Raw genomic sequence first — 23327 nt, 5'->3', positions numbered from 1 at the left:
AATGGGCCTCGGATCTGCTCAGCTACTTAATAATATTAGCAGCGGTAGTAGTCAAAGAAGCTAAATTTTATTAAGTGTTTATATGCCAAACAACGTGCTGAACGTTTTAAAAGGATTTACTCACTTATTACAACGAGGCTATATGCTAGGTCCTGATAATGTTATTCGTCTCTTTCAGATGTTGACTGAGCCTCAGAGGGGTTACAAAAGCACCTAAGATCCCGTTGTCAGTACATGACGGAAATGAGTTCAAATCCAGCCTGTCTGACTTGTTCTTAATCACTAAGGTATGAAATTAAGCATGTTGCCCTTTGCCTGATTCTCCTTCTGAGGCCTGAATATTTCACTTAGCTCTCTGAGTGCAGAGGAGAGAAAATTCTCTCTCCTTGACCCAACTTGGCATCAATATCCAACTCCCCTTCTCAAAATGGGTTGCTTCAACGAGCAGCAATGAATGCCGGGTCGTGGACCAGTCACCTTGATGACTAAGAGTCAGACATTACGGAAAGAAACTGCTCTGTGACAAACCTACCCTTGTACAGAAAATAGACAGAAATGGGGGGACAGGGCAGAAGATAATGGAATAAGGCATAGAAAAATAGCAACTGGCATCGTGATAGTAATAATAATAATAGAAGTAGTAGTAGTAATAGTAATAGGAATAGTAGTAATAGTAATAATAATAGACTTTACTATGCTCTAGGCATTGTATTAAGTGCTTGGTGTAAGTGACTTCATTTTAACATTGAAAACAAGTCTATGGGGATGAAATATTATTAACATCATTTTATAGGCAGGAGTATTGAGGTTCAGGTAATCAGGTAAATTGCCCAAGCTCATATGGTTAGCAAGTGGAAAGCAGAGATTTGAACCAGCACCTACACTCCTAACCATTATGCTATAACCATTATGCTGAAGACATAAGAATTCCAATGGTCTTTCCCCATAACCCACTCCTGCACTCCAGACTTAAATAGTCCAAGATCAAGAGAGAGCAAGCTTGGAGTTGCCACTCTTCAGTGAGTGTCAATCATTTCAAAACAGTGTGTTTGCTAACAAGATGCAGTTCCTGTGATAATCTTCTCAACCAGCTATCAAGAAACAGGAAGCAAAGATTCAAGTAACAGGATGTTCCTACTTACGAGGAAGGTGGGACAGCATAGTGGACACTGGGCTTAACTGTTCTGGAAAACGTGGTCCCAGTAGGCATACACGCTGGTACATTTTCCCCACCTACCAAATACAAAAGAAGTATTTCATTTCCATGTTGCTCTTCAAAGTTCCACCTCATTCGTGCCTGTCATTCATCCTCTGGCCTCTTCCTGTCTCCATTTCTGTACAGAAAGGTGCTGAGTCTCTGCTCTCGGATACGAAAAGGGTGTGTTAGGAGAGGGAGCCGTGGTACCTCGATGTCTTTTTCTTTCATCTTAATTCTATTATGCCAACTCCACTGAACTTAATTAGAGTGAATACAGAATTACACAATTACCCTCTGTTCTATTCTTCAGATGTTATATTTTGATAAAATTTACGACATGCTGCTCTCCCCTTGAACACCAGATGAACACTAGAAATGGATGTGTGTTGACATAAAATCTGTTATAATTGCAATTAAAGTATAGCTTACATAATGTTAGTGTTAACATAAAATTATAGATGTGTAGAGACAACGTGGTCATGCATTTTTTAGTGTAAGTACATGCTTAGACCAATATCTGTTAGCGGAATGAAGATGGAAGAGAATTTTGGTTAAGCCACAAAGGCTGTTTAAGGACTTGCAGATAGCTAAGGGGAACTCAAAGACCAGTAAGATAATATTTCCCCTGCCATGTTTGCAATTGCAAAGTGAAGGGAAGATGTGAAAGGAAGTACCCCTATGGAAATTACAAGACAAGTACATTTTTTTCCTTGAGTACCTGGATAAATGCTTAAATTCTAATGTATATCAGTGATGCAAATTTTCAACTGAGTTTGATAAATCATAAAATAATAATTATACATATATGTATATAAAACTGCATGGAACTAGACAGTTCAGAATTACTTCTAATTAAAGAGGTACCCTGTGACAACTAACTTAAACCTTACAAAATATGGTTCCAAGTACCCTATCAGAGTGAAAAGCAGGAGACTGAAAGGTTTATTGTAAATGTTTGTAGTCATGGTGTCTTAACTAAAACTACTGTGTCACAAATACTATTAAAATAATTGTGACATTTTATTCACTTTTACTGCAAACAACAAAACAAACTATAGGTATTTTTTCATTTCAGGTAATTATTTTAGCTAACAGTTATTAAATGTTTTGAGAAGACAGAGTGCTAATTGCATTACTTCATTTTATCTTTAAAATAGCGCTTCCGTGTAATTATTCTTAATATCTCCATGGTATTAAAGGGTATCTCTAGTTTAGACCTTTCTTCAGAACTGCAGACTTGTGTATCCAACTGTGTACTCAGCATCTCTACTTGGACGTCACGAAAACATCGCAAATCTTATACCTCCAAAACTGGTCTTTAATCCCCCAAACATGCTCTACCCCAAACTTTTTCCGTCTTAGGTGACAGTAACCACACCTTTCCAGTTCCCCAGGCCCTAAATCTCAAATTCACCCTTGACCCCCTCTTCCTTTCCATTCTTGCATTCAATCTACCACGAAATGCTGTCACAACCTTCCCAATGTGCCACTTCTGAAAATTACCAGCCGCTAGCAGCCTGGTGCAGGCCAACAACATAGACCTTGAGGATCCTGTAGTCGCCTCCCGAGATTCTCCCTGACTCCACTCTCTCCCCACATCCTCAAGACCACAGATACAGTTATGCTTTTCAAACAAGAGACAGTTCATGCCACACCTCGGCTAAAATCCTGCCCCTGGCTGCCTACACTTAGAGTAAAAGACACAATGCATGTGATGGCCTCCCAGGACTTATCCAATCCATCCCATCACATATCCAACCTCCAGCCCTCCTGCTGTCTCTTCCTCCCCACTGACTAAGTCAGCCAGGGTGGCCTCCTTGATATTCCTCCAAGCTGCCCGGCATATTTCTGCCTTAGAGTGTTGGGACTGGTTATTCTTGCTCCCAGGGAGTGGTCTCCCCATCATACATTCTGACATCCTCACTTCAAGTCTTTGCTCAAATGTCAACTTATAAAATCCACCCTGACTACCCTATTTAAAATCAGAACCTACCTGTACACTCCTCCAGCACTCCCAACCCAAGCCTCTTCAGTGACCTTCACATCCTTTGCCTTATCCCGTAGCGCCCATCAACCTGTGACAAAGCATAGAATTTATTTATAACATCCGTTTCCACACGAGAGTGTAAGGAGGGAGAAAGCATGCAAGAAGGAGCACGCAGGCAAAGGCTCTTGTCTAATTTATTCATTGATATGTCCAAGCATAGAGACCAGGAAGATGCTTAATAAATAGTCCTGAAAAAGATACAGATGAGGAAACTAGTAGTAAAGCTCAGAAAGTTTAAGTAACTTCCTCAAGGTTCTAGAGCTAGAAGAGGGTCACAGTAGAATTCACACTTGGGGATGTCTAACTTCAAATCTCTTAGCCTCTCTGCTATCTTTTTTTTTTTTTTTTTTCTTCTTTGCGGTACGCGGGCCTCTCACTGTTGCAGCCTCTCCCGTTTCGGAGCACAGGCTCCAGACACGCAGGCTCAGCAGCCATGGCTCACAGGCCCAGCTGCTCCACAGCATGTGGGATCTTCCCGGATCGGGTCACGAACTCTCAACCACTGCGCCACCAGGGAAGCCCCTCTCTGCTATCTTAAGTCCATGCAATTCAGGATTCGTTTTAATCAGTGCCATGGAAATTCTCACTCCACTGAATAGGATCACTAAAGTGTTCTCTGTCTAGATTTATATATATATTTTCCATTTAAACAAAGGAAACAGAAGAGGGGAATTCATCATGGGTTATTGCGGTAGCTTTACAGCAATTTTAGCAATAATGACATTTAAGTAATAGTGATATTTAATGATAGCATAATAATAATAAAATAATAGCTCTTAAATGTATTGAAGACGATTCGCATGCTAAACTCGGTGCTAAAATATTTCCATGTATATTTTGTGCAAAATCCTTATGAATATCCTATCAGATGAGCTTGATGTGTAACTTCACCAGGCATACTTCTCTTATTCCGCTTTCAAAGATAAGGAAATTGATGAGAAGTGTGGTAACCGTTTGATCAAGATGAGACTGGTAATAAGTTGTGAGTATGAATTTAAATTCAGGTCTAACTCCAGAATTTGATTCTCAATCCATACATGAAAATTCTGATAATTCCTTTGATAAGGGTATGTTCTCTCCTGGAAAACATCCCCCATTATGTCTGCCTGTGCTCATACCTTCAGGACACAGTCAAGTTTGAAACATGATAAAAATGTTTAAATAGTGTGCTTTAATAAATGGAAATATCTTCATCTAAACAATAACACAAAAAGGCAGGCTGAGCCCTTTGAAGTGGCTTCGTTGCTATCTTCCATCCAGAACAAGAGAAGGAATCAACAGCTGCAGAGTGAAGAAAGCATGAAACCCAGAGATGGAGGATTCTGTAAATGACCGATTACAAGACTATTAAGCCGCACTTTCATAGCAAGAGGCAAAATGTTCCATTAAACTGAAAATTCTTCTACCCCTCACTCCAAGGCCCACACAAACATTAATGCTGCATTTATTAGGATGTATTTCCTGTGCTCTATCAACTTGACTTTCAGCAACTGTATTAATACAGTCCTTTCGCTTTGCACGTATATCTGAATGATGGATTCCATTACTGGAGTTTTGTAGAAAGAGTGGAGTGAATGAAGTAAAGTTTGGGAAGAGCCATCATAATCCATAATCATGGGCACTGAATCAGGACAAGAAGAAACCTCTCTTCTCATTTATTTGAGTGAAAATTCTACTATATATTTATTGCCTCTGTACAGGGCCATGTGTTGAATAATGGAAAACAAGCATCTTTCATTTGGAGGTAGGATTTGTGTGCTCAAGTTTCGATGGGCCTGCAGAATTAATCTTGTTTTAGAAATGAAATAAAATGTAATTTCTTACTGTAAGTAGATGTGGTTAAGCAACTGGCAACTTTGATGTCTTTAAATCACTGCAGTTTCGGGGTGGGCAAATCTATAATTATTTCAAGCACTTCTTTATTGGTGCAACAATTGAGCAGTGTACATAGTGGTCAACAACCTGGGCATTGTCAGACGACTCTAAGTTTGAATCTAGACTTTGCCACTCACCAGCTATGTGACTTTCAGCTATGAGAATCACTTTCTTCAGCTTTACAGGGTGGATTATTATATGCCCTTTGCAGAACTACTGTAAGAACTAAATGTGTATGGGCACAGTGGCTCATAGTAAGGGCTCAAATTAGTACTGTGGTCACTACTAGTAGTATTGAAAAGAAATTAGAACTTCTATTCTCATAAAGTGGGATATGTGTCCCTTTATCATTGTAATTTCATATCATTTTACTTTTGACCTTATAATTTAATAGCTTGATCCAAGAAACATTTAGCAGTAAATATAATTGAAAGAAGATTACCTGTCAAACATGAAATACTGTAGTATCAAGTGTGCTGGCACAATACTCTTCTCAGATAATTAACCTGTAAAAATATGTTATTGTCTTCTTTTTAATTGAGCACATCGAACATATATATTGACTGTGCCAATTGGCGAAAGGTCCATTAATTCATCAGTCTAACTATATGTTGCATAAACGTCTTCTAAACATAATCGTATATGTATTTTATTTGTTGGGAAAATGTGTTTGAGATTGTTCTTTTCTGCCTATTTAAAGTCAAAGAGGATGAGAAGTAGAGTTAGGCTTAATGTACTTTGTACTCCATTATGCCATGAAAATGCTTCTGTGCCCTGGAGACAACAACAAAAGATTTGCTTTAATGACAAGAATCAAGTATGTTCTAAAGCTTCCAGGTAGGAGGCGTATAGGTTGCAGTTTATATCAGAAGTCTTTGCTCTCTCTCTCAACTGCGTCTAGATGGGAAAGATGTGGTCACAAGTTCTTCAAGGTGATATAGTAAATGTTGGAAAAGAGGGGGGTAGGAGGCAGAGTTTTGAATATCTCAAACTTGAGCTAGAAGGATTTTATTTAAAGAAAATAGCGGTTATGATTTTTCACTTAAGGAATGCCAGTCAGCAAACCTGACATTAATGTAGGAAATTAGCTCTTTTAGCTATGATGCTTTCAAATGCACATGGCTGAAAACAAATTCAAAATAGTCAAAGGAAATTTAAAAACAAAAACCAAACAACAACAACCAGCTCAACAAACAAGTACTAGAAATTCAGGGATGCAGCCATATTCAGATACAGTTGGATTTGGACGTTCCAGAGTATCAGCAGGGTTCCAGCTCTCTCTCCGTCCCTCAGCGCTGCTTACCTCTGCAAGACTTTATTTTACAGAAAGTCTCTCCTTGTGCTGGATGGTCACTGGGAGTCCCAGAGTCATATCTCCCCAGCTTAGAAATTCCAGAGAGAAAAGACAATTCTTCCATTTTGCTCTGAGAGAAAAGTTCTGGAGAGCAGTCTGATAGACTTAGCCGAGGTCAGATGCCTACCCATGAGCCAATCACCTGCTTTACTGGAGTTCAGTCCCTGGGCGACTCATCCCCGGGGCCCGTGAGGAGGCAGGATGGCATTATCTGGCAGTTCTCCAAGAAAAGCCTGCTGTTTTTTTGTAAGATGAAAGGGGAGAGGACATGGTTAATGAAACCTGTATCTGCTTCTGTAAAATCCACAGAATCTTACTCCCTGTCCTGTGTCGATGACCATGCAGTAAGCTGACCCAGGAGGTCATTTTTCCCACAACAGTCTTTATATATATGACTAAGGAACACTGGTAAAAGAATATGAGAGAAAGTCTGAGTATGACAAGTCAGCTAGACTGATATTAACTAAAAAAGCTGTGTGAAAATATCCTTAAAAAGTTGCCCCCAACTCACTCAAAGTCCAAAGTTGGAGCTGGAAATACAATGTCATGGAGTTTGGATAAGAACAGGTTTTCTCCAAGCTGAACTATGACACAGAGATTAGCGACTTCGAGAAACTATACTTTTCCAAAGAAAAAACATCACATGAGAAAAATGAGGCCTAGAAAAATTAAATGACTTAAGGTAACATAGCTAATTAATGGCAGGACTGAGACTAGAGTATATACTTTGTGTAACTGGCTATGGTTTTTTTGTTTGTTTGTTTGTTTTGTTATCAGTTCAAAACGAGACAAACTTAAAGAAAGGAAACACAACCAAAACTCAGTGGTTGGAAAAGAGATGGATGTGAACGCCCACTTGTTTCTTACGTATAAAGTTACCCCTCGCAGTGTTTTGGAGGAGAAAACGCTGGCTCTTCCCAACGTTGGTTATATACACAAAGATTCCAAAGACAAGACAAGTGCTTTGCAAACAAAGTAACTAGAACCAGCTCAGGCTTCCCCGCGCCCGGTCCTACGTTCCACGGTCAGAACCACCAACTGTATCCCCCCGGGGAACAAGGTGATTCAGAAAAGCTGGCGTCTTCAGAGAGGGGAGAACACTTAGCTGGGAAGAGAGGAGAAAACTTGCTCAGCTTCTTGCTGGGGTCTGAAACGATCCCAACAGAGTCCTTAAACCCCTCAGGTTTCCCCAATCAAGCACCCTCGCCTCCAACCTGGGCCACCCCAGATCTGACTATCAGACGACAGAAGTCTGCGGACGCACGAAGAGCTGACCACCCCACGAGAGGAACCTACGCGCGGCCGCGCCCACTCACCCGCCGCTCCCCGGGAGACGGGAGACGAGCCCGGGGTCCAAGTCCTGGGCGTGGCTGACTCACCCCTCTCCGGGCCCAGCTCCAGCTCACCTCGACGCGGCCCGCCTGGGCGCCGCCATCTTGACCACAAAGGGGGCCTCGCGCCGGAGGCCCCTGAGCGGGCGCCCTGAGCGGAGCCGGAGCGCCAGGGAGCCCCAGGTCGGCGCCCTACGTCCCCCGCGCGCTCGCGCAGCGTCCACGCGCGACGAGAGTCCCTCACGCAGCGCACGATCCAGGCTTCCGCGGACCCGGCGCCCCGCGCAGCCCGCACCGCGGCTCAGGCGGCGCCGAGGGCGGCCCGGGCGGAAGAGCGGGCGGGGGGCACGCGCTCGGTAACCTGGCAACGCGGAGCAACCCGGCGTCTCTGGCGAACCCCAGCCTTCCACCGCGAGGAAGCACGGACTCCTGCACCCGCCGTCCAGCCCTCGCCGCCGCTCGGTCGCTCCGCCCGCTGCTGCCCGCTGGCTATGGTCTTTTCAATCCATGATACAACGTCTATATGTAACGAATCTGTTAAACCCTAAATGTTTATGATATTCAAGTAATCCAGTATCTGAATTATTCTTGAAGATAAAACATCCAAAGACTTCTTAATTGTATGGGTATACATACATAAAATACACGTGGAGGTAACTTCAAATATAGTATGTGCCTGTCTCTATTCCTTCCCTCTCCGCTCTTTAAAAAATGCCCCTTTAAAAATTGCCCACTCACCATCTGTTAGGTAAATTTGCTGAAACACAGTAAATGTGGAGACAGAAATTGTTATAGAGACTATTCCAAATGGCACTGACACCTGTATTTATGAAATGTTTAAAAGGGTAAGTTAGAGTTGTTTTTTTTTAAAAAAAAAAAATCCCACTATAGTAACACCACATCACCCTAGGTGCCCAGTTCTATCCAATTACATAAGATGGAGAACGAGAGAGAGAGAGAGAGGAGGAAGAGAAAGAAGAAAGGAAGAAAACCAAGTACTTATGTATAAAATGTTGCTGCCAAAGTTTGAGATTATACTCAAGCATCAATGAACAGAAGGAAAACACTTACAAATTTACAAATGTATTTCATTTATGGTATGAGGGACACAGGTTTAGATTTGCAACACGCTCCCACAAGGGTCAAATTGACCACTTTTTTCTATCTAGTTGCTCTTGAGAGAACAAAACAATTGAAACAGATGCCATTCAATTCCAAGTCTATAGCTTAGACCATGTCACTGCACATGAAATATTGTTCATTCAGAGTCAGCACATAGCAAGAGTAATTTATACTCTCAGAGTGTTTGCTCTCAAGTCAATAGCAGAGAAGCCTTGAATAAAAACGTTCCCATTACTTTCCATTGTAATAGATCTTACTTATAGCCCATGAAACAGTGGTCAGAGGAGATTTATTCTTTGGCCACCATATTATATAATCTCTCCACTTTAAGCCATCCCCCACTCGGCGATTATTTTTTAAATATGTTACTCGTAGTCAATATTAATTTACATTTAATCTGAAACAAACAGGCTCCGAAACAAATCTCCCGAAATTCCTCCCTGATGCTCCCTTCAGGCTGAAAATGCATTGCAGGGTGGCTGCAGTGACTTAATTCTAGTTGGCAGAGCCCTGGCCTCACACTAATTTCATTAGCCTCAAACTCCTGGATTTGAAAGATCCACTGAATATGATTCCTGTCCTCTGACATGTCACTTACTAGCCAATTCAGTGTGCATACAGAGGAGAGAAAGGACTTGCTCAGCTCTGGCCCACCGGCAGGCAGATGAGAATTCCCAGTCAGAGACACTGTTTACATCTGAGTGGTCATTCTTGCCCGGGTCCTCATTTTCAGGAAGGAAGTTCAATCCAGGCTTTGCTGGCAGCTGCAGCATTTGTTACATCCATTACTAGCTCCTTGTTCCTTCCTGCCCCCCAGTGCTTAGCATCCCCCATTTCAGTCACTAAGTCTTCCTTCCCCCAGCCTAGAAGCTTACCTCACCATAACTTTTTATCTCAAATGATAGGTTTGACACATTCCCCACAGCAACCCACAGGGACTGGGGAAAAGAAAACTCAAATCTCTGGAGAGCTAAGAATTCAACCATTTAGAGGAGTTTCTTTTATACAGGACAGTCTTCATTGAGCTGAACTCTGCAATCCCAGAGAAGATTCACCTACCCGTTCTTTTCCTCTTTCCCTAAAGTGACTGTGTCTTTGAACAAGGGGTCTGTGTTCCACTATTCTCTCTATTCATTTTGCAGGTTTTACAGAGGCTGGGAAACTGGGGACTGGACTTACATGCCAGAAGCTTCTAAGATCACACGCAAAAATAAGGCTACTGGAAGAGACTGTTGGAATCTATCTCTGTATATTTGAACATGGGCAGTGGTTAACCAGGATGCTCACACCAAGCTTATATCCAGCTTGCAGCACAAGCCACAAGTTGGTGCATCCCTCCTACTACCAGCCTCTTCTCAATAAATGCAGGTGAAAACTGGGGGCTCTTTTCCCTCAGCTGTTCAATCCAACATGAATAGCTGCAATTTGCAAATTAGAGGAAAATGACAGTGTTTTCTCTGAATGGTTTTGGTCCCAACGCACACTGCTAATGCTGGCATTCAGTTCCTTTCCTTCCCAGCCCAGGGAACGGGGGAACTAAGCATAAGGCAAGCGTTCTCTTTTCTTGCAAGTGCCTCAGATCCACACACCAGAGAAGGAATCAGCTCCCCCTGGAATCTTTTTCAGCAAACACAATCCTTCACCTAGTCTGCAAGCTCTCTCTTGACTTTAAGATTTCACTCTTTTTTCGACAGGCAGGCCCATCTGCAAGCTCCCAAGCTCCAAGTGGAGGCACCAAAATAATTTTTAAAATGTCAAACAGCAAATGTGCCTTCAACCCCCAGAGCTCCAGTAAAAATACTGTGAGTTGCCCCTGTGGTTCTCAGGTGACCTCTGGCCTCATCCTCCCTGCAGCGCTGCCTCCTCAGGTTCTCTAGTTTAAGCTCAGAGGTAAAGGAAGTGCTTCTGGGTTTTGCTTCCAACAACCCAGGCTCTTCCTGAAAGCATTACCTCAAAGTGAAGGCTGCCCAGAAGCACTTTTGGCCTTGCAAACATCTAGAGGTGGCATACTCAACAGGAGCTAGGGATGCTCAGAGGCTCAGAGGGGCCATACCAGGCTGCAGCTTTAGACAGGCACCCCTCCTTCTGGCACAAACACAAACTTCATACCCCTGGGTGCTGATGTAGTGACAGCTTGAATCTCACAAGGAGTCCCCTCCAGAAACCCAACATGCTTCAGGAAAGGCACTTGAGAGGGAGCCGACTTTTTAGCTACGGGGAGCATAAGGGTCAGCCAGAACATCTGGAGAAGGGACTAACTGAGCTTGGGTCCTACCAGGCAGGGAGAGAGCTGTGCATTAGGAAAGGATCACTTCAAGACAGAGATGAACAAAAAACTTGGAGATAGGGGTAGAGAAGGAAAAGAGAGGCAGAAATTGAAAGGGAGAACATAAAAACAGACAAAAAAAAAAAAAAGCAGGGAGAAGGAGACACAAGGAGAGAGACACACAGGAAGAAAGACAGAGAAACAAGAGAACCCATAGTCACGCAGACCCTGAAACTCAATTTCTTCATCCAGAAGCCATCCATCTATACCCAGGGCGGCACAGGAGCCTTGGGGCCGAGGCTGCGGGAGCAGGCGGTGAGAGAGCACTGCAGCACCGCCCACCGCTCAGCGGGCCCGATCCGCCGTCCTCGCATCTTCCGCCGTTGCCCGCCTGCACCCGGAGCTAGAGGACCGACCGCCCGGCCTTGCTCAGCGCACCCTACTGCCTCCCTCCAGGCGCCTTCTTGTCTGGCTCTGAGAATCGTCCTCAAAACCCAGGACTGGGGTTGGGGGCTGCGTTAGAGAGGTCGTGGGAAAGGATGGGCACAGGGTGGGTGCAGACAAAACGACTGTGTTTCGCAGTTAGCATGAGCTCACCTCCGGGCTCTGAGCTGGCAGGAGTAGAAAGCTGATCGCCCGGCTCCTGCCAGTGGCCGGATCGCAAAGGCAGTTTAGACGGTGCAAACAACTGCCCAGAGCAAATCACCTGGGGGCACGTCTGCGGGTGGCTTCTCCCCGCTTGAGGACAGTCCCCACGCCTTCCGCCCCATGCCCTCGCAGAGACAGGTTACAGGTCGGGAAATCCAACCCGAGCGAAATGGGCAATTCACGTCCAAATGTAGGTGAAGACCTACCCTTCGGTTTAAGAACTGCCTCTCTAAGCTCTTCTCGAAATTTTCCAAGGGAGCTGCAGCTTGTCGGGCGGCTTGGGGCAGGGAAGCTGAGGAGCTGAGAAATGCCTAGTTTCTAGGCGTCTTCTCATCTTTCATATTCCTTGCGCCTAAGTGGCTCTCACAGGAGCCCGGCACTTTTACAAGCCTGTTTTGGAACCATATTTCATTCGAATGCAAACCCATTTAAATCATCGCCTTGTTTTTCGGAGACTGTTTCTTGTCAATGGGGCCATAAATCCAGAATGTCAAGCCGGATGGAGTGGAGCGCGGACAGGGGAGAGATGGAAGGGAAATGAATCAAGCAGGGAAAGTACCTCCTCGGGTGAGGTGGGAGGGATTCGGCAGGATCTCCAGGGTGGAAATGAGCGAAGGCTGACCAGACCCCGCACCCCTGGAGTCCAAGCCAGCCTTCAGGATAAAGAGCGCGGGGAGCTACGGCGCGCTCTGCCCCGGAGGGAGCGCCCCCCTACCTGGAAAAGCCTCAGGATGTTGGCTACCATGATGGAGACCGAACTCCCCGAAGCCCCAATCACTCCAACTCCTTTCTCGGGCTTGACGAAAACCGGAGGCTCGCCGTTGGTGCAGCGCACTTCGGAGGTGTCCTTCTGGATGAGCGCCTGGACGAAAGTGAGCGACTGTTCGAGCGCATAAGTGTCCCTGGAACAAGTGTCCAGGATCCGCGCTCCCAGCCTCACGTTGGGCAGCAGGTTGGGATCGCTGTTGATCTGGTCCAGGGCGTAGAGCATCGCTTCCAGCCTGTGGATCCCGTTCTCCCTCTTGATCTCGCCGCAGGGCACTCCGCTGGGATCCTTCGCGTGCACCGGGAACAGCCCCCCGAGGGTGACGTCCCCTTCGATCCGAATGGAGTGCGGGGCGTACATCTCCTGGCCGCGCGCCGCCGCCGCCAGCGCGCACAGAAGCACCTCCAGCACGCAGCAGGGAAACTTCATCAAAGTCAGGGCGCGGAGCAGCTTCCCCAGCTGGACCATGCTGCTCCCGCGGCTGCGGTGGTGGCGGCGGCACTCGAGGGGACGGTGGCGGGCTCGCTGGCGTCCTGGCCCCTTGGGGTGAGCTCCTCCGGGGAAGCCCAGGGTCTCCTGCGGGCGAGGAGGGTAGGGGCGCCCGGGAAAGGGCAGCCGGCGAGGGTGGGGGGTCCCGCGGCGCCTGCCATCTTGGGGCGCCGTGCGCTCTTGGGTTCCCCGGCCAGCGCGCCGCGCTCGAGCTCGCGCTCGGTGGCTTGCAGCTCGAGCTCTCCAACAGCCCAGCACTGGGGAGAGAGCGAGCATGGCTATCGCTTTAAATGCGCGTTCGGCTCCCTCTCCTCCTCCGCCCACTCCCTCCCACCCTCGCTCGCTCTCAGGCTCTCCCCACCCTTCCCAGCGCCCACCCTCCCCACGGTTTTGCATCATCACGCAGGGAGGGGCTGCGTGCTGAGGTAAGGGGGGAGGGAATAGGTGGGCGGCTGTGTGTGTGGGGGAGTACCTCCGATTGGGAGTTTCGAGGTCCCCAGGGAATCTGGGGATTGCAGGTCGCAGGCGAAGGCTGAGCTCCTGCTTCGGTCTCACTGTAGAAGCCGCTCGCTCGCCCGCCTGCACCCACACGCACATTCTAGGCACAAGGTGGCATCAGCCCCGGACAGGGCGGTTCTAGCTGGGGCTGACTGCTTCCAACCCTGAGGTCCGGAGCCGGGACTGTCAGCGCCGGGAGAATGCGAGGTAGTCGAAGGTGATGCCGCCAAGCATGAAGGGTAGTAGGGAGACCCCAGTCTGTACTGCTAATTCGTCTGTGCCAGTTTTTCCTAAGAAAAACACACATACACACAGGAGCCTGATTTATGACCTAAAGAACCTTTACGCAGAGACTTCTCCGGGGCCAGGCACTGGGCTAGCCTGTAGGGAAAGACGCCAACAAGAACTGCTGGGAATGGAAATGCATCTTTGGTCTTCAGGGGTTACTGTGGCCGGAGCCGGATGAAGTAACCCTGGTCTCCAGTAAATCTGTGGCGGATTCGCTCCTTTTCTTCCTTTCATCGCAAGAGATGGAACAACTGAGAACTCTGCAGAGCGCACTTTCTTCTCTGGCGCTGACAGGTGTAAGGCTCCCTCCTACCCATTTCCAGAGATGCTTTTGGGCTGATGTCAGGTTTCCTCGGGCAGGAAATAGCAAGAAAGAGGTGGCAGTAGGAGGAGCAGACAGAAGTCTCCCCATCGATCCAGTGATCCATTCTCCTTTTTTTTTTTTCTGGCTGAAGATTTGGGGGGTTTGGGGAGTGGAACCAGGATGCCAGAGCAGGTTGTAGTGCAGTTAGGAAGCTGTTTTTCAAAGGTGTCCCCTCCTGCAGGTCCAGCCCAAACTTGGCCCATTAAAGCAACAAGTGGCCCTAGTTCCTACACAAGGAAGGGCAATGTATCTGCCCTTGGTGCCCACGTGTACTGCTTATGGTGGTCTCTACTCTTGCTGAGCCTTTCTGTTGGAGGGCAGCGAAACTGTCTTATACAGAATTGAGGGCGCAGAGAAAACCAAAACAAGACTATACTTTCTGTTGTAATGTTAGTGTACTAAAGAAAAATGTCCTTGCACATAAACAAAACAACACACACACACACACCTAAAAAGTCAGAAGTTGGGAAGTTGGTTGTCTCTTCCACCAACCACCTGTATGACCTTGGCACTTCTGTTCCTGTGCCTGAGTTTTACTTTGCCCATCTGTAAAATGATGACATTGAATTGAATGTTTTACAGGTTAACTTTTAACTTTCAAATCCTCTGTTGAAATAGGTCATGCACCTTGGGCCATGGTGTTCTTTTTAGACCAAAATCCTTTGTTGCTTTATGTGTAGGGCACCCGTTTTTTGATACCCAAACAACACTCCAAACATTTCCTGGTACAGAGGATTTTTTTTTTTTTTCTTCTTGACCACCCATTTATCTTCCTTCTAGGGAGAGTCCAGTCCATCATTTTCTTTTCAGACATGCCCCTCCTCCAGGTTTCAATACTTAAGGTTTGAGGAGGAAAAAAACCTTCTGGCTACAGTGTTCAAGGAAGGGAATAGAGGCTAACAAGAGTTATGCAGGGCTAATCCCTGGACTTCTGCTGGAGTAACGAGGTTGATGACATAGGGTTACCACTGTCCAATAGACAATCCGTGCCAGAGTTAAAAGAAAAAGGAGCCTCCTTCCTCTAAATGCTTTATGTATATCTTTTGGACAACGTTACACTATTTGATTTTGTAAAAACATACCATTTTACTGCCATCTTCAAGAAAAGTGATGTAAAAACTATGCGAAGCTACCCCTGTATACAATGTGATCATCAATCCCTCATAGATGTGATGCCCTGCGATATAAGTGCACACCTTGTGCAACCTTATGCTGTGATGCGCCCGCCCCTTCCAGCCAGCCCTGGAGCTGCGAGCGTATAAGCCCGCAGCTGTGCCAGAAGCTCCCACATAAACAGGGAAATATTTGAATCCCATAATGAGAACTACCAGAGAGGAGAAAAGACAGAGAGAAGAAGGGGTGGGGAAGAGAGAAAGGGACCTGGTTAAAACATGTGAACTCCTGGATCCACATGTGCCTGAAAGATTGCCTCTTTTTTTCAATTATATAGTATTTTATTTCTGTTGTTTGAAGTCAAAATATCCTCTTGTAACTCACCTATTCTGCTATTCAATACATTGGATCAAAAAGGCTGGAACAAGTGAAATAGATATCCTGGTAAGGCAGCATTAGCTAATTTGGAAAGGGGGAAAGAAGCAAAGCAATAGAAAGGCATCCTTGGGAACACAAATACTGTGATCCTAGTATTTAGGCATCAGTACCTGAGGCTATATTTGATAGAGACTGTATCCTTATTTAGTTTTTAATTTAAGGCTATTTAGTAGGCACTTGGTGCCAAAAAATATATTTGAAGAGCTGTGTTACAAGTAATAACACTTGATTTTTCACCTGCCCATGTGAAGATCTATGTTCTCCTCTTCCATTTCCAGGTCACAGCTTGCAATTGCTCAACAAATAGTTCTTGGCTGACTGTTGAATGTTGCCTTATTCTGTGTTCTCTCTTTGCTCTACTCATTCTCCCCAAACGTCTGGCAGCAATCATTATCTTCTTTTTGTTGCAGTCATCTGTGTGCATGTTTTATTTCCCTTGCTAAGCTGGAAGATCCTTGAGGGTAAGGGGCTAGGTATTATTTATCTTTTTACCTCGGACAATGTTCAGAATGGTGTTTTGTACCTAAGAAGCACTCATGTGTTGAATGAATCAGAATTGGTTTGCCATTCCCCACTGCCTTTATCTCACAATAACAGAAACATAAAGTGGGCAGAGCAGAACCGATGGCAAATAAATTGTCCTCTTAGTCACAGAATGCAGTTTCTAGAACTTAAAGAATAATTAGATTTTGAAATAATTTTGTTTTACAAAAATTTCATAAGATTGAAATACTGTAACCTTCAAGCTCTCGATCAACTCTAAAGGAGGGCTTTAATTGGCTCTTCCTGAGTCAAGTGTTTATTCCTGGGCCGATAACTGGGGCCATTGTCATAATAGAAAGTGTGATTCGTTACCAGAGAAAGAGGAAAGTGACGCTGGGCTTGCAAGATATTTCTATCTTCAGCCAGAGTGCATAGGATCTGGAACTTAATTGGTGACGCAGTATTTGTTTGAGATTATATGAATGAAAAATCTTTGTGTAAGAGTGATTAATCTAAAACTTGGCCAGTCATTGTCCTAGTGTCATATTAAATTGCAGGTGAATCTAGTTTTAGGCACAAAGATCATAAATATAAAATGTGTTCCCAGGCTTGGTTCTGTGTAGTCAGTAATCTATACTCACCCACTCATTAATAAAAATGAAAGTTAAGGACTCAGTCCTAACTTACATGCTTAGCATTGTATTTTGCTAACAATCTCAGTTTTATTTTCTTTGTTCTCCCCTGTCCATCATCTTCTGCAGAAAATAATGTCTCCACTTTCAATTCCCTGTCTATTTAAATCCAATTTGTAATTTATAAAGTTGTCCTCCTGAAGGGCTGCTGCTTCTGCCACAGTAATGTACTCTGGCCATTATTATACTCTTCCATCTTTCATGTAGGTCTCCATCCATAGGTTTTGTTTTCATAGCTTTTTTTTTTTTGGCGGTACGTGGGCCTCTCACTGTTGTGGCCTCTCCCAATGCGGAGCACAGGCTCCGGACGCGCAGGCTCAGCGGCCATGGCTCACGGGCCCAGCTGCTCCGCGGCATGTGGCATCTTCCCGGACTGGGGCACAAACCCATGTCCCCTGCATCGGCAGGGGGACTTTCAACCACTGCGTCACCAGAGAAGGCCTATACTTATGATTTTATATTTGCTTATTTACTTTTGTCTCCCCCCCTCAGCTCAAGAGAGACTATATTCATCTGTGTTAATCACTGCTGTGTTTCCTGAACATGCCTATAAATCATACTGAAGAATGGTGCCTGAAATTTGGTAAGGGATCAATCAATTTTCTTGGCTGGATGAAGAAATGTGTTCATAAATTAATGAACAGATCTTCAGGGCTTCTGACTTGAGGACTAATGGGAAGAGGATGGCAAATGGTTGGGACAGGGTACTGCAAGAAGTAGTATTTGGAGTACTCTGATAGCTATCCTAACAGATAAGATTGTGTTCATTTAAGTAGTTCTAATGAGAGAACTGGGAACTAGGGACACACAGCATTAAGGTTTCTATAATGCATTCTGTAGAGTTCTTTTTAAGTCTGTACAAATATCATTGAAAATATATGCATACATATACACCTCTGTTACTTTACTTAGCGCTTTACGAGAGCCCCTCAAGGAAGGGGTAGTAGCAACTCTCAGTATCCTTCCTTTATGATGAGCTTAATTTATTCAAAGTTACATCATAATTTATTTGTAACTGTGAAACTAGACTTAGTTATTGAATAGACCCTCCCTAGGAACGTATGACATTAATAAAACCAACAAAACTTTGTTCAGTTTCCAATGATAGACACACTACAGACTCAATTATGGGCCATCCAGTTTAATGAAGGGAAGAAGTGATTGAACAAATATAGAGCAAACAGAAGATGAAGTTTTATCCTCCATTAATATTAGTAACGGATAGTGTGGGCTCCAATGCCTTCAAGATAGCTTGAGACCATCATCTCTGTGTCATGGGCAGGGGGATGTTCAGCCAGGATGTCTTTCACTGTCACTGAGAAAAATTTCCATAATATATAATGATACCTACTGAAACTGATATGGGGCATTTGGGTAATAAGGAATCCATTAGCATATTTTTCCGGAAGCCTTGACTACAAAATGAAGACAGTAGATTTGCACACTTTCAGCCATGAAGAAGTTGTTTGGATATTCATCCTTATGCCTAATGAAATAAGCTCATTTCATCTCTGCAGCTTCCCATATACCATTTTCCCACCTCTGTTTTATGTTTGGAAAGACTTTTAGAAATTGAAAGTCAAGTTAAAAAGTGAGTGACAACTTAAATGATATATGGAATATTTTGCTGACTTACAAGAGCATGCAGAATTAAATATGACCCAGTTCAAATGTTTATTTTAATGTGTATGTTGAGGTGGCATTTTCAAGGTGCCAGAAAATGAGAATTCACCTTCCAGTGTGTGTTACCAGTTCTGTTCATTGCACAGAATCATCTTCATAAAACATAGTGTTTTCTATGTACCTGGTATATATCTCAATTAGTTTGAAGAATTTCTCAGATACCTCTTAATATGTAGTGCTCCAATTCCAATCTTGCCATGTCCTGTACCAGTGACACAGCACACAGGAGTTTTATTTCTCTTTATTTCTCTGGGTTGTTCAGAACCCAATGAAAGAACAATGGAATGGGATCCAAGAGATCAGGGTTCTTGTCCCAGATTTACCATAAAATAATTGTGTCCTCTTGGGAAAATTATAGTCATTCTAGGTCCCTTTTCTTTACTTTGACAGAGCTTCACTAGATGACCCCAAATAATATAGCACTTTTTCAGTAGTAGCTTAGATGTTATTGGTATTCTGAAACAAATGAAGACAATGACACATGGAGCTGTGCAACATCTCTGTAACTCTGTTGTCTTAGAGTTGCCTCCATTTGACAGATGATAAGATGACTGTGCATAGAAGTAGATGTTTGGAACCAGCGGTTCCAAAGTAAGTGGAGGTAAACCACAAATTTCCTTCCTTCCTGAAGCTCACTTAGCCAAAACATAGGCTTCTGAATATTAAGCTGTAAAGTATATTATCAGTACATTTTAAAAGAAGCTATTCTTCTAGGATTTCCAATTAATAGCAGGAGGTTTTGAAATTCTTAAAAAATCATCTGATTTTGTGAGATTTACAGCTCTATTTTCCTGTCAAGCAAGTTGTATTAGTGCCAGACAATCATCTGAGCTTCTGGATGCTTCTCTGAACCTCTTGAAGTTTTCTTCTTGCTATCTGAAATTCATGCCAGATAAGCCTTTTTCTAGAGCGTATGTACAGACTTGTGTATTTTTATATAGGAAAGCGATGCAGTGAGTCAAGTCGGGGGTTAAGCCCTCATTCTCAGAGTGGTATTGAGCTCCTGGTGAAATATAATCATCATTTCGTCAGAATCGAAAAGCAGTTGTCTCAGGTGTATAATCCCTTTAACTATTTATACATTTACATATGATACATGTATTTATTGTACCTACGAGGTGTGTTCTCTTTGGGAAGTACAAAGCTCTTTGAGACATAGGTTGTTCATTTTTTTGTTTTCCCACAAATACTGTGACCCTTTGAGCAGGAAGGTCTATATTTTACTAACATCTAGAACCAGCAGTTAACAGGGTGTCTAAGATGTAGTCAATAAATATGAAATAGATAAATGAACACATTTTTATGTAAGGGCCAGGACATGGACAAATAGAAATTTTTCGTTTTCAGTCACAAAGCAACAACAGACATAAAAATGATACAACAAGTGCTACGGTCATTCAAAGAAGGCATAGAATAGATAGAAGGATCTCCTCTATGGCACAGGGAACTATACTCAATATTTGGTAATAACATCTGTATGGGGCACCTGCTCCACACCAGGCCCTATGACAGGTGCTTACATACTTTCCCTCTCCCCCATCCTATGGGGAAAGTACCTCTGCTATAGATTTAACATTTGCCTCCCCCAAAATTCATATGTTGAAATCCTAACCCCCAAAGTGATGGTATCAGGAGGCGTGGCATTTGGGAGGTGATAAGGTCATGAGGGTAGAGCCCTCATGAACAAAATTAGTGCCCTCATAAAAGAGACCCCGCAGAGGTCCTTCGACTTTTCTGCCATGGGAGGTTACAGAGAAAACACGCCAACTGTGACCCAGGAAGAGGAGACTCACCGGACTGTGAATCTGCTCGCACCCTGATCTTAGACTTCCAACCTCCAGAACTATGAGAAATAAATTTCTGTTGTTCATAAGCTACCCAGACTCTGGTATTTTGTTATAGCAGTCCAAATGGGTTACGATAACCTCTGTCCTTAGGTCTCAGATCCAGAAACTCAACTTTGTAGAGGTTACGAGAACCCTAAAGCCACTCAACCAGACAGAGGCAGATTTGAAATTTAAGTCTCCAATTCCACATGTAAGTCTATCAGACCCTGCCTCCAGACATGATGTCACGAACAAGAGCTAATGCAACAAAGAGTTTACATGCAGCAAAACAATTAGCAAACAAAGTAAGAATATAGTAGACCGACTGTTTTGGTCACCCAATAGCCATTCACCACTCTTCCAGTTGAACAGAAGCCATGCCCCGTGGGCACATTCAGCCCTGCTGTTTTCACTTCCCAGATTTGAGGGGTAGGAAATTATTATCCCTCCTGGCCATCAGCACCCTGACCTCTACCACCCACCGGGCCAGCTTCAAGAACAGCTGGATCCACCTGTTCAAATGAAACAGGTCTGCTCTCTGTGGTGTTGGCTTCTAGTTCAAGGAGCTCTCCCCACATGATAGCAAAGCTGGCTCCCAGCGGTTGCAAGCATGAATCCTACCAGCATAGCAGTCCCAACAGATACCTTTTAAGTATTTTTTCCCCAAAGCTCCAGTTAAAAGTCCTAGGCTGATTCCAATTTGATCTGCTCTGGACAAACATTTTCTTTAGAACCTAGAAGGCTGCCAGACAAAATACAGGATGCCCGCCTCGTTAAAGCTGAACTTCAGATAAACAGTAATTGTTTTAGTAGAAGTATGTTGCATGCAATGTTGAAGACACCCTAAAAAGTCGTGGTTTTCACCTAAGGTTCAGCTTTAACTGAGCGCCCCGTGTGGGCTTTGCCGGCTGTGGTGGGCGCCGAGCGGGGTCGGCGGGGACGGGTGGGGGTGGGGTGGGGGGGTGCGGGGTGGGGGGTAGGGGGTGGGGTGGGGGGGTGGGGGGGACTGTGGCCTGAGCCGGGTTGCACACCCAGCCCACAGCGTGCAGGGAGAGAGGGGCAGCCTCGTCTCCGCTGCAGGAGCTGGGACGGGGAGAAGGGGAGCGCCCCAAAAGGAAACCAGCTGCCCCTCCCAGGAGAGAGGAAATGGCTGTTCAGCAGCCAAAAACAGCAGAGGAGCCCGAGCACAGAAGCGGCGGCCTCTGTGGACGCGGCGCACATATTTCTGGTGTGCGAGGGGCACGCGGGCCGGTCCGTGGGAAAGAGGGGAGCCCGCGCCGGCCCCTCCGCCTCCCGAGCCTGTGCGTTTCCCTAAAAGAGCAGCAGCTGTGCAAACTGACCGTTCACAGTTGTGATAAATCGCCTTAGGAAAGCACTTCGATTAAAGTCACATCTAAATAGAACGCAAGAAGTCACCCCTGAACAAATCAATTGCGAGAGGGGCAGCTCTGGGCGCGCACCCACCCCGCTGCTGTTTTGCTTTCCCCGCAGGACGAGGGCCGCTCACTGGGTCGCGGGGACAGCGCGCTGTCTCAGCTGGGGAAGAGGCGCTTCCTCAGGACACATGCAAAACCCAAAGTGTGAAAGGAGGCCTTTATTCCATTCCTTTGGGGGATTTCTTAATGACGTAAAGCCCAACTTGGTTTCAGATCTGCCTGTCGTTTCCATGACAGAACCTTCCTGGGGGGTCCACCAGCAGCGGGGTGGCCAGGCGCCACAGGGCTGTGCTCTCCTTCCCAAGCCAGTTCATCTCCATCTGTAGCATTTTCAGAGAAACTCTCGGATAGGTTTTCTCCAACAGGTTCTTTTTCCTTCAGTTTATAAAGTCATTCTCCTGCACAAAATAAATGGCCTGAAGACATCACTGAGCCTCTTTTCCTCCCAGGGTCAGGGCCAGCACGGCCCCCAGACCACAGGGGCGCAGGACCTCACAATGGGCTTCCGGCCTTCCCCTCCCCTCCCGCCCCTCCCACCTCGCCCTACCCCTCCCCTCCTCCCCTGCAGAAATCACATCCCTTTCTCCAGACTCCCCACTTCAGCTTGAATTCCAGCAGATCTTTACCCTGCCAATTAGTAATTCAGGACTAATTAGGTGATTGCTTTCATTTATGGTAGCAGTTGGGGCGGGGGTGGGGGGGTGGGATGAAATGGCTTTGCCCCTATTCTTGTTGGAAAAATAAATCACACCCACTGTCACTTGAGATCTTATTTTTGCCCCCAATCAAGCAAATTAGCAGCGTGGTTCATTTCCCCAGCATTCACTCCTGAACAGACGGCAGTGCCCTGGAACATGGCTTAGAGCTGTGTGGTCAGTGCAATTGTTTGGGGCTGTTTGTGCCGACAATGAGAGGAGACGCCTGTCTCCCAAAAGAAGAGTGGCCCTTGTCTTGCTTAGGCCAACGAGCTGCCCGGAGCGCTGCCCGCCTGGCTTCTGAGGAAGATGTACACCGCCATCTAGTGGATATGGGGGCTCACTGCAGTGTGCTCGCTCTCCCGCCTTTCCTTCTGGTCGGTAAGGACAAGCAATAATGCTTCTTGTAAATTCCTAAAAATAGGGAGGTCTCATTATATCACCAGGAGTGAAATGTTTGCCTCGATGTCTGTAATGAAAGTGCAACCACATGTTTGCACAACGTCTGTCTTGTCAGTAGCCCTCTTTCATCCCGATGTTTAGGTCCAAGACAGGATTGTCATTGTCTGAGCAATGGGTATCTCTGTGAAGCTGGGTAGTTCTCCCCTGTCCCAAGTAGTGTGGGAGGAGACAGTCAGCACCTTCAGAGGCGCCTTCATCTCTGCAGCCTCGCCATCACTGCTCATCTCGCCCACAGCAAGCCCTATTCCAAAGT

At 45.3% G+C, this 23327-nt stretch overlaps 1 protein-coding gene across 1 annotated transcript in view; it reads right to left on the bottom strand.

Annotated features, from left to right (window-relative positions):
* Window positions 1-7891, bottom strand: part of LOC309820412 (uncharacterized protein) — an 83789-nt gene extending 75898 nt beyond the window's left edge. The window contains exons 1-2 of the mRNA XM_082651143.1: window positions 7791-7891; window positions 1143-1233 (exon numbers count right to left, since the gene is read on the bottom strand). Of these exons, the coding sequence (XP_082507269.1) occupies window positions 1143-1224 (82 nt within the window). The 5' untranslated portion in view covers window positions 1225-1233; window positions 7791-7891. The remainder of the gene's footprint in view (window positions 1-1142; window positions 1234-7790) is intronic.
* Window positions 7892-23327: the final 15436 nt, after the last annotated feature.

The sequence above is a fragment of the Grampus griseus genome, assembly GCF_964374135.1.
Source record: "Grampus griseus genome assembly, chromosome: 3".
NCBI classification, from domain to species: Eukaryota; Metazoa; Chordata; class Mammalia; order Artiodactyla; family Delphinidae; genus Grampus; species Grampus griseus.
Note: the sequence above shows the minus strand (reverse complement) of the source record. Positions and strands in the feature narration are given on the sequence as shown.